The following is a 19,135-nucleotide window of genomic DNA, read 5'->3' as shown; positions in this document are numbered from 1 at the left end:
TATGACGCGATTGACAGGCGACTCTGTCAAATGCAATGCTGAAACGTCCCTGTCCTTAGTTAAAATCGCAATTTTCTCACAATTTACAAATAGTTGGAAACATCTGGGATATTGTAAGAACTCAACTGAACAAAATATATAACACTGGCCTAGTGGTTTTTGGATATTTTACTGCAAAAATACTACATAGTTCACCTTTAAAGAGACATGCACTCCCGCAGGACCCAGCACAACCGAGTGCGGCGCGGGTGGCAAGATATTATTGTGTGCATGTCGCGGGAAAATAAAATTATTTTGTGGGACTCCCGCAAAGTGGAAATATCTAACAAAATAAATAACTAGAAACATATATACATTTATTTATAATAAAATGAAATCGATTTACAGGCGCATGGACGGAAGGTAACTCGCATCGATCATAGGAACAGCCAAGCCTACCACACAGTGGCAAAATGTGTTCACCGCATAACTCGGGGAACCGCTTAGTGCTACAGATATTAGTAAGTTCTTGTAAGATAGTCAGATCCATGCGACCATCTGGGACGTGATCATTTTGCCTGAAGCGTTGTTGTAAAAGTCTACTCCTGAATCCTCATAATACAACCAAGCGTTTAGCTGATAACAGTACAGACTAACGTAAACCGGAAGTTCGTTACCGGCGTGTTCTACGCTGCCATAGCGATCATGGGAAAGGTCAGAGTTCGGGAAAGTTGTGGATATTACCATGACCTTTTATATATCAAAAGCTCAAGGGAAAGTTGATTTCTCAATTTATCACCCCTTTAAAGGAAAGTGAAAGCATATATTTTTCTTTTTGTGATGAAGCTAAGTGCTCACAGTTTTCAGCTGTCTATTGAATATTGTCTGGGATTCTGCATTCCAGATAAAGCCGGGGAGATCATTCTACCAGCAAGGAACAGTGAATGAAAATACTCTGGAAAGTGATTTTGTGTCTCTCTGTGATGATACCACCAGCCACCGCTCAAGAACGAGTGCAAGTATGCAGGTGCTGAGCTTCTGGCAGATCTGTAAGCGAGCTTTGATGTCAGCTTGCCAGCAGCCATATCACCCTGTAGCCCAAGACTGGCTTCCCACTGAAGTCTGGTCAGTATCTGGATAGGAGTCCTCCTGGGAAAACTAGGTAGCTGTTGGTAGAGGTGTTAGTGAGGCCAGCAGGGGTGCTCACCCTGTGGTCTGTGTGGGTCCTAACACCCCAGTATAGTGTTGGGGACACTATACTGACAAAGAGCACCGTCCTTCGGATGAGATGTTAAACCGAGGTCTTGACTCTCTGTGGTCATTAAAATTCTCAGGATGTCCTTCGATAAAGAGTAGAGGTGTAACCCCTGGTATCTTGGCCAAATTCGCCCATTGCTTCCTGCCCATCATGGCCTCCTTATATTACCCAAATATTGATTGGCTTCATCACTCTCTCCTCTCCACCAATCAGCTGGTGTGTGGTGGGCATTCTGGCGCAATATGGCTGCCGTCGCATCATCCAGGTGGATGCTGCACATTAGTGGTGGTTGAGGAGATTCCCCCTTCTATATGAAAAGTGCTGTATAAATGTAACTTATTATTATTAGTTTGTGCAATTAGTTAGATTATTATGAGTCAGTGCAGAGACTTGTTGAAGACGAGACGTGCTACAGCGCTCTGAATCATTTGTACAGGTTTGATTGTCCATGATGGAAGTCCAGCCAGAAGACCATTGCAGTTATCAAGCCTAGACCAGACCAAGACCTGGACGAGAAGCTGCTCAGTTAGGAAAGGCCTGATCTTCCTGTGCTGCATTCCAGTTCGTTTTTATTATGCCCTTCACTCGCAAACTTCCCTCCGTCTCGTTCACTCGGATGTGCATCATTGCTTACGTTGCATGTGTGCCCACTACTGGCGGAAAATTTGCAATGAGCTGAACAGGAATGCCCTATACCAGGGGTGTCAAACTCTGTTCCTGGAGGGCCACAGCCCTGCAGAGTCTAGCTTTAACCCTAATTAAACACACCTGATCCAGATAATCAAGTCCTTCAGGCTTATTTGAAAACTAGAGGTATGTGTGTTGGAACAGAGTTTGAGCTAAACTCTGCAGGGCTGTGGCCCTCCAGGAACTGAGTTTGACACCCCTGCCCTTAGCCCTTGATCACTTGGAATCCATTACAGAGTTGACTTATTGTCATTGGATGTATTTTTTTCCTTTACGAAATTGTTTAATGCATGATTCTATGTGTATATAGGTTTATTTATAGGTTGGTTTAAATGTTTTTAAAAATATAAAAAATATAGAGTTGTTTTATGGTGGGGTAAATCGCGTTGCATTGTGGTATATGAAGCTGCCCGAAATGTATATATGAAGTAGACTCGCTCCCTCTGTCAAAATCAAGGGAGCAAGGGTCTATCCATATAAATTTCCCATGTCAAATTCATGAAGTGGAATGCACTTCAAAATGGCGACAGGGATTCGCCCAAGGGGAAGTGCTTAGGGAAGTTCGCAAGTGCGTGTCTTAAAGTGGACTGGAACGCAGCACTGGTGTCATGTAGTGCGAACCTGCATGACCAAGCTGTCTTTGAATGTCAGCTGGTCCTCATAAGATTTCTGACCTATGGGATAATCAACAATGAACCTAGCTGGATGGTGAAATCTTGCTGTAGAGTCAGATTGGGAGGGAAGACATGAAGATCAGTCTGGTTAAGCTGCAGGTGATGTTCTTCTATCCATGCCGAGATGTTCACCAGATCGCTTGAGATCCATGAAGTACCCCTGAGTAATAATTTCCTGAGGAAGTGAAATCTTTTAGCAGCACAACCTCAACCAAACATTTCCCATCACAGACTTTTGACCTATCACAAATCCCTCCCCACATCCTTCAGTTCATGTGCTTTTGCGCTTTGGGTCATTGTCTTGTTGCATCACCAAACCTCTCTAAAGCATGAAAACATATGCTATTCTAACATTCTTCTGTAAAATGTCTCAATACAATTTAAATTCATAGGTCCTTCAAGGACTGCAAAGTATCCAGGTACTTAGTTGGGATCAGGTCTTGTTGGTTTTACAAAAAAGCATTAAAAAACTTGAACAGATCCTTTCCCCAGAAGCATTCTAGAAAATCAAAGGTCAAACTTGAGAGTCGAGACAACCCTTAATATTTTTTGGGGATTATGTTATCTGCCTTTATGTTGTCCTTGCCCTTTTGAACAAACACCATCCTTGTTCTGGCGATGGATAAATGAACAAAGATTTTAGAATGTGTAGTTTTCTGGATGTCTTTGGGTTATTTCTCACCTCTTTCAGGATTTCCTGCCTTGTTCTTGGGACTCGGGAGAGTAGCAACAGTCCAGAATTTTTCACATTTTAACACATGGCAGCTTATGCATGGATCCAAGAACACCCAGGTTGTTAGCAATGCCTTTGTAGTCTTTCCATCTTTTTACCACTTTGTGTTTTAAGGTTCTATGGAAGCTTTTGGGATTACGGCATTGTTCACACTGACCATTTTCTCTTTGGAGGAACAGATTTGTCAGTATCCAGCCTGTGTGTGTCACTAATGCAAACATCTTTATTAAGCTTTTTTTGGTTGTTCAATTATGTTTTGGATGTAGTCTTTCATTACAAAGACTTCTGGAAACGTTTTTGATGACTATGCATATAATTGCCCAGTTTTAGATGTTGCTTAAAGGGTTAGTTCACTAGTATTTCATTAATTACTCACCCTCATGTTGTTGGACACCCGTAAGACCTTCATTCTTCTTCGGAACACAAATGAAGATATTTTTGTTGAAAGCTGATGGCTAAAAAAGGCTTCAATTGGCATTCAGTACATTCCCACTCACAAGAACCATAAAGGCACTAAACACATCGATACAAAGTCCATCTCACTACAGTGGCTGTACAATAATGTTACAATGCGACGAGAATAGTTATTGTGCGCACAAAAATAAAAATAACGACTTTACCCACCAAGTTATTGATGTGAATTCGACGCATGCGCATAACCCGGAAGCGAGGAGGAGCACCGCTATCGCGTGAGTTCACGTCCGAGACCTACACGGAAGACAATAACTTGGCGGATAAAGTCCTTATCTTGATTTTTTTTGCGCACAAAAACTATTCTCGTCGCATTGTAAAATTATTGTACAGCCACTGTAGTGAGATGGAATTTGTATCGATGTGTTTAGTGCCTTTATGGGTCTTGTGAGTGGGAATGTACTGAATGCAAATGGAGGCCTTTCTGAAGCCTTTCTCAGCCATCAGCATTTAACAAAAATATCTTCATTTGTGTTCTGAAGATGAACAAAGGTGTTACGGGTGTCCAACGACATGAGGGTGAGTAATTAATGAAATTATTTTCATTTTTGGGTGAACTAACCCTTTAATATCTCATGAAATCATTCACTTATTTTGATTCTCTGGTTTCTAGTGGTGACAAAAGTAGAAAATCTTAGACAATGGACCCCTTTTTTTCAGATCAGTGGATCAGATCACAGCAAATAATAGGTAATGCCATCAAGATTTGCTCATTGTGCATGTCATTCCAAACCTGTACGACTTACATTCTTCTGCAGAACATAAGATATTTTAAAGAATGTTGGTAGCCAGTTTTGGATGAAACGTAAAACAGATCACTGAAACATCCGAGTTGTGTGCCACTGAAGAAAGTCACACTGGCTTGGAATGACAACTGCTGAGAGAACATACATTTTTGAGTGAACTATCAATTTAAAGTTAGGGTTTTGGGTAGGGTTAGAGGTTAGTATTTGATTTGTGTGGAATCGGCACCGGTGACTAAAGAAATCGAAATTTCAATGCTCTTCATTGTCCAGCACAATATTAAAACACACATAAAGGTTATTAAGATGTGATGATGACTGTTAAAAGAGTGATCTGATTATTTATTTACAAAGCAAATTTTTATTTAAAAAAAATTCATAACTTAAAAAATATATATTATTTATTTTAGGTCTAAAAACCACACATTTAAAACAAGCTTGCCATGAGCGTTGACACCCATTCTTAAAAATGATTGGTGACAAATTAAAATGAGAATGATGCCAGTTCACATTTTGATATTTTTGTTTTATTTAGCTTGTCTAATCTTAATTTAAATACTTTATGCCATTTTATGGTTTAGGTCCCCGGTTTAGAGCCACTGCTCTTGGAAAACCAACCGAAATATCACTGGTTTATAAATGGATATTTCTAGTCCTGGATTGCTGATTGGTCAAAAGTAAAAACTATGTTTCCCTTTATTTTTCACTTATTAGCCATGAAATATTTTTGCAGTGTCGTTATGTGCAAATTAATATCCAGACCACTGCTAAAGTAGACTGAATTACCATACGGCATGTGTTACTCATCTCACCGGTGTGGGACTAAACACAGTCAGGATTCATGATTCTTCTATAAATGCTTTTAAAATCATTTTGTAGATTTTAGATCTCATTTTACAAATAATTCAAATTAACACGAGACAAAATGTGTGATATTTGAACGCATTCATTGAACTATCCTTGTACAACCCTGGCGGAAGAACGGCACCTCAAAAACATTTCCAATACGGTTAATTTCACACACGATTGGGTTAGTAAAAGAGGCAGACATACAGTTTTTGGTAAAAGAATTTACTTGCATGAATGTCCTAATAGCAAAGCATAACCCATAGCACTCTGTAGCAAAAAAAAAAAAAGAAAAGAAAAAAAAAATTAAAAAGTTTGCTAACATATCTCAAGTTTCCCCAATGTTTGCATCCCCAGCACTAAGAAAGCATCTGAGCATCAATGATGACATTCGTGATTGTTCATCACATTCAGAAAAGAACAGTCGATGGTTAAAGTTGCAAAATAATTTCACTTCAAAGCTGATTTGTCCTACAGGTAGGTATATACACACACAAGATAGATGGGTGAAAGCACTACAGCAGACCATTTCAGATCTTTGCCCCTCATGTCTCCACCCAAAAGTTTCCTTTAAAAACTATATTTGAGCATCATTAATGGTGTGAACGAGAGTGCACAAATGTTATTCATGTCCGGAGCAATGTATTTTTTAATGACAGGCAAATGGCACCATCTAGCGGTCTCTCTCGGTCAAGGCAACAAGGGCTGTTTCAAAACCTAGACGGCACGTTTTGGGCATGATGTGTTTATGACCCATTGAAGCACTTCAGTTCGGTGTGGACCTTCCTGTATGAGTAGGTCTATGGAGGAGGGTTGCTAATATATATCATGTTGAAAGAAGAAGGATTCGTCATATCTTAAAGGAGGTTTTCATTTCCCGTTGTAAATATGTATACTGCGACTACCTTATTACACACCCACACATGCACAAATGAAGTGCACACTCACACAAATGAAAAAAATGGACAAAGGAAACGAAAGAACAAACAAACAAAAAGAAAAACTTTACTATTGTAATATATATTTTATATATATTTTATCAAGACAATTTAATTTCAGGAAGTGGGTGAATGGAACAAAAAGACGAAAAAAATTATCCAAATAAAATAACGAATAAAACAAAAATAGTTTGATGTTCCTTACATGAAGAAGCTTTAAAAAGGCAAAAGAAGAAAATAACACCTCACACATCTAAAGCGGTGTGTTCTGACAGCTTCTGTCTGGAGAAGCACATCTAACGTTACACTTCTGGAGCTGAAGTCGAACATTTCCTCTCAGACATCCTAGCCATTTTTTTTTCTTACTACACTAATAAAAAAGGAGAAATGAAAAAAAGTGTCAATGCTGTGACGACAATGGCGTGGTACGCAGGTTCACGTTTCCACTGTTTGCTACTTTAAGCAGTCAGTCACGCTGACGTAGTAGCTATTGCAGTTAAATAACAGGACGTTTAAATCCTTGTGGGTTTTTTTTTTTGGTTGTTGTTGTCTGTACATTTGTCTCTAAACTTCAACATCAATGCCTGCAAAACTTTCGAGAGAATGAAAACAACATGATGGAGAGTTTCTACTATACACTGACCTTGGAACATCAAGCCTCTGGGGCAGCGGATGAAAACTGGAAAAAGGCCTCTCCAGAAAGCCGCTTTCAAGGTTCCGGCTTGGGGAGGAACCACGCTAGAGATGTCTCCCTCTCTCTTCCCTTTAAAGCACGAACTTTTTCACAGCTATAGTGTGCGAGCCTCCCAAACCCCCTAACGATCCCACCCCGGTCTACTCCTCAACGTGTTGCCCATGTACAAAAATCAAAAACAAAAAAGACACAGTTTAAGAAGTAGATTTGAGAACACGCATCCGTCCGTCCGCACATGCACAAATAAACAGCATTCGGTACGCTACCCAGGCAGAGAAACAGCACTATTCCTTTCGGTGTTACCCCATCATCGGTCCTCCCGCTGTAAAAACACTATTGGTAACAGCTAGTTCCAGAAAGAGCACTTGTACAATTGCAGAAATATGGCTTTAAAACTGTAACAATCAGTGGGGGAAAAAGTCCAAGTAGTTTGATTTCTTTTGTCCCCGCAAGATGATTTAGAGCGTGTTCAATATGTGTGTTTACAAGAAGCTTTAGTCCTGTAGTCCAGTGTTTTGAGTGTGAGCGCGTCCTGAAACCTGCTGGTGCTGAGCTGTGTTCTCGATGGTGCTTGATTGGTTGAGATTTATTCAGTGATTGGCGAATTGTGTTGCAGTGTGTAGTGTCAGGCTACGACTGGCTGGATGGAAAGCCAATCGTAAACCAGGACTGACCAGAGGGTACCACCTGTTCGGGATCGTTCACAGATGCCGTAATCCCGCCTAGAACCCGCTTCTTTGGAAGGCTTGGGTTGCTGGTGCACGTGTCCTTGTACGAGTTTGCGTTTGTGTATGTGAGGGGCGTCCGGTTTGCTGGTTAAGGGTGAGAGAGTGGCGGGGGTGGGGGGAAGAGGGGGGTGTGGTCAATCCCGCACACTGGCTGAGTAGGAGAACTGCGAGAAGTGTGTGCGTGTATCTGGGTCCTCCGCATCAAGACTGTCATCTGCAAGCAAGACACAGACCAATGGAAAAAAACAATTCAGCTCATCTAATTTTATTCATTATCGTCTATTACTACTATTATCTGTTTAAATGCATGCTATAGATCTTATTGTGAACAATTCATCCGTTTATACTAGGGGTGTCAGGAATTGATGCTAATCTCATGATACAATATCAGAAGACTTGGATATGGATTAGACCACTGTATTGATTATTTTTACGATGCCTTTATGACATTCCTTGGATCTTTTAAAGGGTTACATTCAGCGATTAACATATGGCTTTGTATCAGTAGAAACCCTGGAGTATATTCAAATGATTGTGCTTTCCCCCCTCATATCCCCCTGAGACAAGAGATTTATGCATTTTGTTTCTGGAAAAATTCCTCCTATGATGCAAATTGACGATATTTGCATCATAGGAGGAAGGTTTGCCCAAAGGCTAAAGACTACAGCCAGCAGAGGGAGCCATTTCCGCATGTTTTGAATCTGCGCATGGGGGGGTGGGAGATTACACTCAGCTCTCAGGGAGACCTCAGCTTGCAGCTACAGGCACTCATTTAAACGGAGCTATGGTGAGCAATGTAAGTTTTCTAACTTCTCAAATTAATTTCTATGAAAGTTAAGCTTGCGAAGGCATGAACTGAAATTACACAAATTACATTACTTACCCACAGTGGCCCCCATGCCGTAACTTAAATTTTTTATAGCAATACAAATCTTTTAGTTCAGTTAGAAAACAGACACTACAATTAAACATTTTACATGTCTGCTCAATTCAGGGTGAGCCTAATGAGTGTCACAGCACAGATCAGCAGCTGGAGTCAGTTATCATTCATCACGTGACGAGAGTGAGGCGAGCTGACAAGACCAAGCCAAATGTAAACGCACCTTTTTTGGCAATTTTTTAAAAATTTAAAACCAATGCTAATAGGGAACCTGCAAACATTAAGGATGCAATCTGTAAACTTTGCGTGATGAAGATGGCAGTATCCGCAGGTAACAATTCTAATTTACAAACACTTTCAAGCACACCACAAGAATAAGGCTGGCGTGCTTATTCGCTTTGTTAATAAAAGTTATATATTTATTATTGATTATAGAATATTATATATATATATATATATATATATATATATATATATATATATATATATATATATATATATATATATATATATATATATATATATATATTGACAAGCGAGTTTGTCAATGTACTGTGTTGTGTTTTTCATTAAAAAGATAAATGAACCCACCAATTCCAAGCTATTGCCGTCCCTGGATTACCGCTAATTCGTAATGTAAAAATAAAGCAAAAGTAAAACGTGCATGTCCACACGGGCATTCATAAGCGGTTTAAAAGCGAGGTGGAATAGAGGGGAAAATTCCAACTCCAAATATTTACAATATATTCCCATCACTATCTGGAGTTATTTTCCATAGAGTGACTGTGTTTTCTCAGACACACAAAGAGTTGTGACTCCTCTCATGCAGACAGGCAGCGAAGAAGGACTGAGGTACTCACATTGGTCAGGTGGCGTGACAGTAATGGTCTGTGCAGTAAACTCGTCGTCAAAGTAGCGTGTGTCTGTCTCTGAGGTCACTTGCGGCTTGAAGGGTGGGATGAGCTGCAATAAACAGGGTGGTTGAGAATCACACATCCCTCATTAGCCACATGCAAAGATCAGCATAAACAACTGACAATGTAAATGTCTAATGAACTTTAAATAAAGACATTTTGTTTGAGGGTATAGTTCTTCTGATCACACTGCTATCAAATTACACTGATGCACCCTATTTGAACATGAACACAAGCAAGATTTGCCACAGCATTTGTCAAAGACAGTGTACTCTTAAACTTGTGCGATGAATTAATCTGATGAATTAGTTCTCTCACTGTCTTAAACTATTTTACCTTCTTTTGAAGAACATCTTGCCAGTTCATGGAATTGAAGAACTTGTGTGTCATCACTTCTTTGGCATCATCAGGACCTCCTCCAAGCCTTGAAAACACCAAATTCATGTTAATCAAACGTGTGCAAGACTTTCTTCACAACAAAAGTAGAAACAGACGGTCCTAATACCTCTGTTTAGGGTCTTTCTTGAGCAGCCCGGCCAACAGGGCCTTAGCCTCAGGCGAGAGGTTTCTAGGAAAGCGAATCTCTTCCATTAAAATGAGCTCAAACAGACGCTCATGGTCCTGGTTATAGAATGGCAGCCGACCACACATCATCTCATACATGACCACTCCCAGACCCCACCAGTCCACAGCACGGCCGTAATCATTGTCTTCTAATACCTACAGCAAAGAATGTGGAGGAGATGAAAAGAGGCCATATTTATGAGAAATAAAGAAAATAAAAATTCTATAACATTAGGATAGTATATTAACCCAGTTTAAAATATTACACAGCGTTATGCCTATGATACATGGGTGCAACTTTTTGAGCAATTTTGCCAGGTAATTTTGCCAAGCAATGTTGCTGTGGGCATTTTCCCTTTAGGGATGTGCCACACATTTCTTTTTGGATATCCAGATAGAATTTTGTTGCCCATTCTCAATGGGAAAGTGCTCAAGCAACGTCCTTCAGCAACATTGGCCGGCAAAATTGCTCAAAAAGTTGCCTCATGTATCATCAGCATTAGTTTAAGCCAATTGTTATGTATGAACTTTTCTAATGATCATGTTAGCAGATCTATAACACACGATGGGCACCACAGTTAGTTTGCACCACAGTTCAGAAAATAGTATCTGTCCAATTTACAACACGTCAATTCATCCACTTCTCCCTAAAATCATGAACGTGGCAGGTGAAGTAGAAGAAGAGTAAATGTAATAGTTACCTAATACCTACATAATGTGTATCTGACAAAACACGTTGTCAATTAATATAGTGCACTAAATCACACCAGTGTGATCGTACACAAGGGGTTCATTTCCAAGCAGCTAGCGCTTAAATACAGCATGAAACGGCTTTGACAAGCCATTTCTATTTCATAATGTGCCGCATTTATGATTGAAGAACATTAAATGTGAAAAAGAAAGAAAAAAAAGTGACCAGGTTCTCCTTCTAGCATACCACCACATTTTACAATTGAAACATCTTAATTGGAATTATTGCCATAACCAGGTGGACAGTAACCAAGTATATTTACTTGACTACTGTACTTAAGTACACTTTTTGAGTATCTGTACTTTACTTTTTTCTGGAAACTTTAACTTCACTACATCAGATGTGTATCTGTGTATAGGGTCCGTGCATTTAGCCTTAAAGTGACAGCAGCTTTGTAAAGGGCTTTGTAACTTTTATACGAAGTATTTAAAGTAGTTTAAGTTAGTCAGATGGAGCATCACTGACTGGCTTAAACCATGATGGCATAATGTGCATTTATACAACAATAATAAAATAATGCATTGACATAAAGGAAATTTACTTTTGACACTTAAGTACTTTTAAAAACAAATACTTCTGTACTTTTACTTAATTAAAAATCTGTTTTTACAACTTTCACTTTTAACAGAGTAATATTTGACCAGCAGTATTTTTACTTAGGTAATGAATTTGCAAACTTTGTCCACCCCTGGCCATAAACTATATTACATTAAAGGTGCAGTAAGTGATTTCTGAGAAACACTGTTGAAAATTAAAATCAACACCTAAATAAACAATTACGAATATATGCTAGATATAGTCCTGGCTGTGAAGAAGAAAAAAACAGTGGATCTGATCAATCACGGGGGTCATTAGCATCTGCTCATGACGGAAGAGGAGAGAGAGTAAGCAAGGGGAACGTTTGTAGAAAGATGGATGGCTGAGAAATTATCAAACAGGAAAAGGCCAAAGAAATATGATCAGGCACAAGCTGTGTTAACATTAAAGAAGCTTTCTAGAGCTGGAGAGACAATAGAGGATGCTGAGTTTGCTTCTTTCTGCTCAATATGTGACTAACATTGGTTTTGCTACGTTGCACAGAAACAAGATATGACGTTGTAATGTTAGCTGTATTAACAGTCTGATGTGCCAGCTGTTAGTCTTTTACTGTTTTTCATAGTGCGCGTTATTTCGGGGGTGAAGTAATGAAGGGTTGTGTTTGTTTGGGTGTTGATTTCAAAATCAATAACGTTTCTCAGAAATCGCTTACTGCACACCTTTAACAAGCAGTAAATTACTGTCAAATACTGAAAAGAATTTATGAAAAATACAGTACTACAACAGTACATTAAACCATAATTAGCTAATATTTGGATATTGGTTTAGATCAAATGACGAAATCTTATGAAGATTACATTTTTTCTTTTTTGGAACAACATGCACTGATGAACTGCAAACAATGAGAATACACCAGGAAGAGACTAACCGACTGATACTTTGTTTACAAAGCATTACTTTAACCAAAAGGGCAATTTTGCCAAATATTTTCTAACCAACATCATGCTTTTTTCTACATCAACTATATTAATACAGAGCAATAGCTTCACCTTTCATATTTCAGTTTATTCTCTCTTCATTTGCTTCAAATCAACAATGTTCAACAATTCCTATTCATCTTTTATTTAATATAATAAAATATATATGATAAACTAAATTTGACATAAAATGCCACTAGTAAAAATACCTCAGAGCAAAATATTTTCTTAAACCATGATCTAGTACTTCTTGACATGTATTTTGTAATATTGTGAATATGCTGTTCAGCTTCAGCTCTCCTTTCAATTGGATGAAGTTCAAAGCACCGAAACAACAAAATTATTTCCTGCTTTAAAGACACAATATGTAAGTTTTGCCGCTAGAGGTCGCTAGTATTGTAACGGGACAGTCCTCTTTTCCCCTAAGAATCCTCTGTTTTGGCTTGTTTCTGTAGTGGAAACTGGGCTTTATAGTTAAACCAAACTTGAGAATTATTCAAAACAACAACAGAGGCGCAGCCTGACAATGGAGTCAATGAGTGTGGAATCATGCAAGTTGTCCTTTTCACAACCATAGTTGATGAAAAGCAATCTACCGAAACTCAGGCAGAAATCATGTTTTTGGATGAGCTAATGTAATAAAGTTTTATTAAAAGAACTGTGGTATGAAGCAGAACGAGAGCCTGGGACCTTTAACGTTGCTGTTTTCCTTATGCCATTATGCTGAGGGCCTTTCTTTTTGCTGTTCGATATTTATTTTACAATTAATGTTCCGTTTAATGTCTGTCACCTCTATTGAACTAGAACTTTGTTAGAGTTACATTTGATCACTAAAAGTTAAATTTTATTTCATTAATTCATGAAACTTTATTTGACTAATTCAAATTGTGGAGTAACGCAGTACTGTTTGTACTGCTTTACCCTACAGTACTGTCAAAATCACACAAATACCTTATTTCCTCAAATAAAAGCCTGTAGTCAATTAAAAGCGGGGCCTCTGATAGTGGCCGGGGGCGTGGTCAGCACGAACAAATAAAGGCCGGTCTCAAATTAAGGCAGGGGAAAAATGTGTGGATTATCTCCTAAATGCCTTTCATTTAATGTGGATTCAAGTTCATGGTAATGTACAGTAGGGCTGTGCCGTGACAGCTGACCGACATCACGATGGAGTGCAACCATCCTGATGCCACGCGCCCCGAGTCTTGCCAGGACTAATAGTCACTTCTATAGTTAACCTAAAACCTTTGCAGAGATTGCTCTGTACATTAAATTGAGAATATAACGGATGCATACATGCCATTTAAAATAGGCTACTGTAGTCTATGAGAGATGCGACTTCTGTGAAAATACCTTGTCAGGCAGGCTACAGATATCGATCTTCACAATGCGTGCATCTCAATCTGCTCCCTAGTTCATTAGTCAGGGCACTGATCGGGGAGTCAGTCCATTGACTTAATGGTATGTTCTGATCAGTGCCCCACTGAACTAGGGAGCTGATAAAGACGCACCCAATATTAGCCTCTCGTCTCTTTTATGTCTTTCTCTGGTCGCACACTGGACACGAGGCTCAGCTCCGCGCAGTGCCGTGTCTCAGGATCTCATACCAGACGCGCACATTATTTTCGCGCAAGCTCAGTTTTGAATCGACTTCTGACAGAAGAGCTGCACGATGGATGTATCTTGTAACACAGGGTGAAATAAGTATGTGCACTGACGATTTGAGGGACATGTAATATTCTATATAAGACCTTGATTTGGAGCTCTGTGGCGCGGCAGGATTTTGAACAAATTCCGTGGACAGGCGCCGAATGCTACCGCTGGTGTGTGTGCACTCATTGAATATAATGCGTTCAAATTTTAAAGACGTGGCACGGCGCTGAGCTTCGTGTGCGACCCTCTTCTCTGCATTTAACTTTAAATACAGATAGGCTACAAAATAAACGTTGTTGTTGTTTATGCATATGTTCTTGAAATATTCTTAAGTGGTAATAAGAACTAGGCTACACAAACGACCGTTTAAAAAACAATATGCAAAATCAAAATGTTAGGCTATATCCCCATGATAGATTGAGAAAAGTGTGTGCAAACTACTGGAAGCATGGATGAGTAATTAGTTGGGTCAGAAAAATAACAAAATTATAGATTTTAAGTATAAAAAATTGTTTGTAAAGAGACAGGCTACTGTAGGCTATAAAAAAAAAAGTGCTTAAAAGTGAACAAATATTCTTAAGAGGAAGCTTTTCCCTCACGTGCAATAAAGCACAAAGTCATTAGTTAGGTTAGAAAAATAACAAAATTATTAGTTTAAGTATAAAAAATATGTATGTAAAGAGATATAGTAAAAAAAAGTGTTTAAAAGTGCACATCTAATTCTTAAGTGGAAGGAAGCATGGAGTCATTAGTTGGGTTAGAAAAATAACGAAATTATACTTTTTTAAAGTAAGCTAGAAAATAATAATTATGTAAAGGGATGTATTAAAATAAAAAGTGATTAAAAGTCTACAACTATTCTTGAGTGGAAGGAAGCTTTTTCCCCTTACATGCAACAATAAAATACCCTCACGTGCAACCGCAACATATAGCCTAGGCTATAGAAATTAGGAATAAACATTTAGCATTTTTCAAACTGACTCAATTGTGTTTACCGATTAGGCTACCGCAAATTGCTTTGTCGCCTTTCTGACTGTTTTTGTATGGTGATATTTTTGCAAATGTTTCTTTAAAAAAATCTATATTTGTCCAATGGAACGATCGCATTAAATTTGAAACGGTTTATTTAAAGCAATTATTTTTCAAACGTATGGAATTAGAAATACAGGCCTGCCATAAATAAAAGCCTGCTTCAAATAAAAGCCGGATCTCATCTGCAATTCAGGTAAATAAAGGCCCTGGTCTTTATTTGAGGAATTACGGTACATGAGTTTGTTGAAAGTAATGTATAATATTACTCAGTGCGTTAGCTTAGCCTATACACTTGCACACTGCAGAAAACTAGATCAATACTATAATATAATATTAATAAAAGCTGAATGACTTGTGTTGCTAAATGATATGCAATTTATTTAAAAATATATTGTATGGTGAAAAAAATTTTGTATTACGGTTACAACAAATAAAGCTCTTTCTGATTTTGTTAGCCACTTGACAAAATAGTCTTATCTCTGAGGTACAAACATGTTTCTTTATGATAAATCAAGAAAACAAGGGATTCAAACAATAACTATACAACACACCTCTCTTAATTTCTCAGCACTGGCTACCACTCGCTGCTCGCATCCAGTTCAAGGTGCTAACGCTTGCTTACAGATCCATCACAAACTCAGCACCCGCATACTTTGACTCATTCCTACGAGTCTACACCCCCACCAGAAGCCTTTGCTCAGCTAAGGAGCAATGGCTTATGGTACCATCACAGAGAGGCATGAAATCCCTCTCCAGAAAATGTTCATTAACTGTCCCCTGCTGGTGGAACGATCTTCCCACCTCCAGCCGTAAAGCAGAATTACTGAAATTATTGAAGAAAAAAAAAAAAGCTGCAAAAGTATCTCTTCCGTAAGCACTTAAAGTGTTAATTCAGTGATTAGAATATGGCTTTGTATCAGTAGAAACCCTGGAGTATATTCAAATGTTTGTGCTCAATCCTCAGTCAATCCGTTATCACTCAATTCGATTCAGCTCATTCATGACGGTGAATGTAATCTGACTCTTGCTACGCTTATGCTGTGACACTCACGCAGCAACTCACTCATTATATTGAACAGACACGTTCAGATTTTAATTGTAGTGTCTGTTCTCCAACTGAACTGATTTTATGTAAAATTAACATGGTGGGAAACTGATTCCGTAGCAGTGGCTTTAGGAGTGGCCTCGTAGGGCAACGAAGCATTCTGGGAATTGGTGTCTTTCATCCCCATGAGAAAATACATTTTCTGTCTTTTCTCAGTCTAAAAGGGACCAAATTCATAAATAATTTCACATTTCGACTACATTAATGACTTAGTTTAAATACAGATTCATCTTCCCAGCGCTGAAGTACCCCTTTAACCTCATCTTAATATATATTTAAAAAATATATATTTTCATCTATTCCCTCCCTAGTCTAGCTTGTGCTACACTTGTGCTTGAGTAATGTCCAACACTTAGTATTTCAGGACCTCTTTGCGTTTCTTCGCCTCTCAGTTGCAAGTCAATTGGGATAAAAGCGTCAGCTAAATGTATATATAAATATAAATAATCATTAGTTTCAGTCAATACAGGTATCCAAACAGTTGCTCACCTGTCTAATAAAACAAACAATATGTTAAAGGTGCCCTAGAATGAAAAATGTAATTAATCTTGCCATAGTTAAATAAAAAGAGTTCAGTACATGGACATCGCATACAGTGAGTCTCAAACACTATTGCCTCCTCTTTCATATGTAAATCTTGTTTGTGAAAAACACCACGGAAAAACAGGCTCGCAACATAACACCACATGACACAATCGCTGGGATCCTTAATATGTACGCCCCTAACATTTGCAATTCAGCCAATGTTCATTGTCTGGCGGAACTGCACAGTGCGCAGCCGTCAAGAGTTCAGCAGATAAAACAAGCGTCACAGCAGATCATGGAAATAAATCACATTACAGTTTGTCAAATGACAAAGGTTAATATTATTTCCTGCTAGTGTTGTCATAAAATACAACAGTAGATACGCATGTCGATCCTTTTTGACGGATTGAAATCTAAATTAGCCTATAATTCATCATCAACACAACTCAGAAGCTAACTACGTTTACTACTACTGTTTAGTTGCTTAACGTTCGCTCACTCGATGCTCTAGGGCAACGGGGATGTGATGTCATTGACAGGCAATGCATTGACATGGGCCGTTACATTGGTTAAAATTGCATTTTTTTGGATAAATGCAAGTACACAGGTCATTGTCCACATTGTCCAAGTGATTTTTTAAATAATCTTACATAGCGTGCCTTTAAAACAATTCAGATATGAGCCTAATTTTTTTCCACTTTAATCTGGTACCAAACTATGATCTATAAATTGGATGATAAAACATGTGAATGGAGAAAGTTGGCAGTACCTCAGGAGCAAGGTACTCTGGGGTCCCACAGAATGTCTTCATGGTGGCCTCATTAGTAATGCCCTCTTTACACAGGCCAAAGTCTGTGATTTTAATGTGACCGTCTTTATCCAGCATTAGATTCTCCAGCTGCAGAAAGAAACAGAATTAGTAAATCTGTCATTTGTGGTTAAAAAAAGAACACAGACTTCATTTTTGTGGTCTATGACACAATTACATGACATACTTTTCAAACACTATTCGTAAACTATTTTCACAACAATTACACAGAAAAGAAGAAAACCTTTAGGTCCCTGTAGACTACATCTTTAGAGTGCAGATACTCCAATGCTGAAACAATTTCAGCCCCATAGAAGCGTGCTCTATCCTCCGTAAACACACGCTCTCGAGACAGGTGGAAGAACAGCTGGAAACAAGTAAAAAGGAGACAAAACAAAATGTTAAAAGAGACAGAACGGTAAAGGCTTTTCTAGTTTGTTTTTGTAAGGAGCGAGAGGATGTGACAAACCTCGCCCCCATTTGCATACTCCATGACAAAACACAGACGATCTCGCGTCTGGAAGGCGTATTTTAGTGTCTGTAGTCAGAAAGAGCGAAAAACAATTGAATCAACAAACCTAAAACCAAGATAATTATGCAATTAACCAAACAAAAACCCTAACAGTGATAGACATACTGTAAGGAAGGGGTGCCGTGTGTTCTGCAACACTCTGCTTTCTGTGATTGTGTGTGCGACCTCGTCCTGAAATAGACACGCACAAAGACGAGCATGCCACCATGTCGTTAATATAAAGCAAATCATTCAGGAGCATATTAAAACTTTGATTTGTGTGGTGCCCACCTTAGCAATGATGACCTCTTTGCGTAGGATCTTCATGGCATAATACATGCCAGTAGCCTTTTCCCTCACTAGAATTACCTTTCCAAAAGTGCCTTTACCCAGCAGCTTTAAGTAGTCAAAGTCACTCATTGTCTGAGAAAGAAAAGTGTATTATATGAATTAATTCGGTTATAAAACCTCAACAGAACAGTGATGCTGATCTGAATCATGGCATATGAAAACAATGAGATTAAATAAATAATAACCTAAAAATACTGCATTACATACTACATGTCATGCAGCATGTAATATAGCTGTTTGTGAATGTAAGAGGTCTCAAAGATTAAAGTGCATGATACATTAGTTCTCTCAAAAGAAAGCGTACTGTTCGACTTACAGAGAAGTGAATCATATTAACCAAACAACCAGAACGTGGCTACATGTTGAGGCAAGGCACTCACCACTTTGGTGCGGGATTTTGCGATTGCAGCCTCCATTCCTTCCAGGCTGTTGTCTCCAGGGGAGCCAAAGTTGATGTCCATTGGCTCTTCCTCTTCCCGGGACTTGAGCCCATTGGCCACAGCCTGGATGGCACGTATCCACTCCTCTCTGCAAAGACATCAAGATGAAATCATATTAATCATTCATTAAATTTAAGTAGCAAAGCAGGTTAGGGTTCCTCTTGTTATTTTGTGTGATCCTATGCTGACCTCATGTACATGATTACCATCCTTTGGAAGAATTGGCCCTTTTAGTCATGAAATGACCTAAACAATTCCAGATTCTACTGAAATGTGTGTCACCTACTTTACGTTTTTTTTAAGCTACAGGCAGTGAGTAATAACCGGTTTTGATTGCCG

The 19,135-nt window shown here is 38.7% G+C and overlaps 1 protein-coding gene across 1 annotated transcript in view; it reads right to left on the bottom strand.

Annotated features, from left to right (window-relative positions):
- Positions 1-6,410: 6,410 nt before the first annotated feature.
- Positions 6,411-19,135, bottom strand: part of akt2 (v-akt murine thymoma viral oncogene homolog 2) — a 35,216-nt gene continuing 22,491 nt past the window's right edge. Inside the window, exons 5-14 of the mRNA XM_067419504.1 lie at positions 18,737-18,884; positions 18,297-18,428; positions 18,132-18,197; positions 17,964-18,032; positions 17,739-17,861; positions 17,456-17,584; positions 10,051-10,265; positions 9,882-9,969; positions 9,492-9,594; positions 6,411-7,965 (exon numbers count right to left, since the gene is read on the bottom strand). Coding sequence (XP_067275605.1) covers positions 7,886-7,965; positions 9,492-9,594; positions 9,882-9,969; positions 10,051-10,265; positions 17,456-17,584; positions 17,739-17,861; positions 17,964-18,032; positions 18,132-18,197; positions 18,297-18,428; positions 18,737-18,884 — 1,153 coding nt within the window. The 3' untranslated portion in view covers positions 6,411-7,885. The remainder of the gene's footprint in view (positions 7,966-9,491; positions 9,595-9,881; positions 9,970-10,050; positions 10,266-17,455; positions 17,585-17,738; positions 17,862-17,963; positions 18,033-18,131; positions 18,198-18,296; positions 18,429-18,736; positions 18,885-19,135) is intronic.

The sequence above is a fragment of the Pseudorasbora parva genome, chromosome 16 (genome assembly GCF_024679245.1).
Source record: "Pseudorasbora parva isolate DD20220531a chromosome 16, ASM2467924v1, whole genome shotgun sequence".
NCBI classification, from domain to species: Eukaryota; Metazoa; Chordata; class Actinopteri; order Cypriniformes; family Gobionidae; genus Pseudorasbora; species Pseudorasbora parva.
This window is presented reverse-complemented; position numbering and strand designations above follow the sequence as displayed.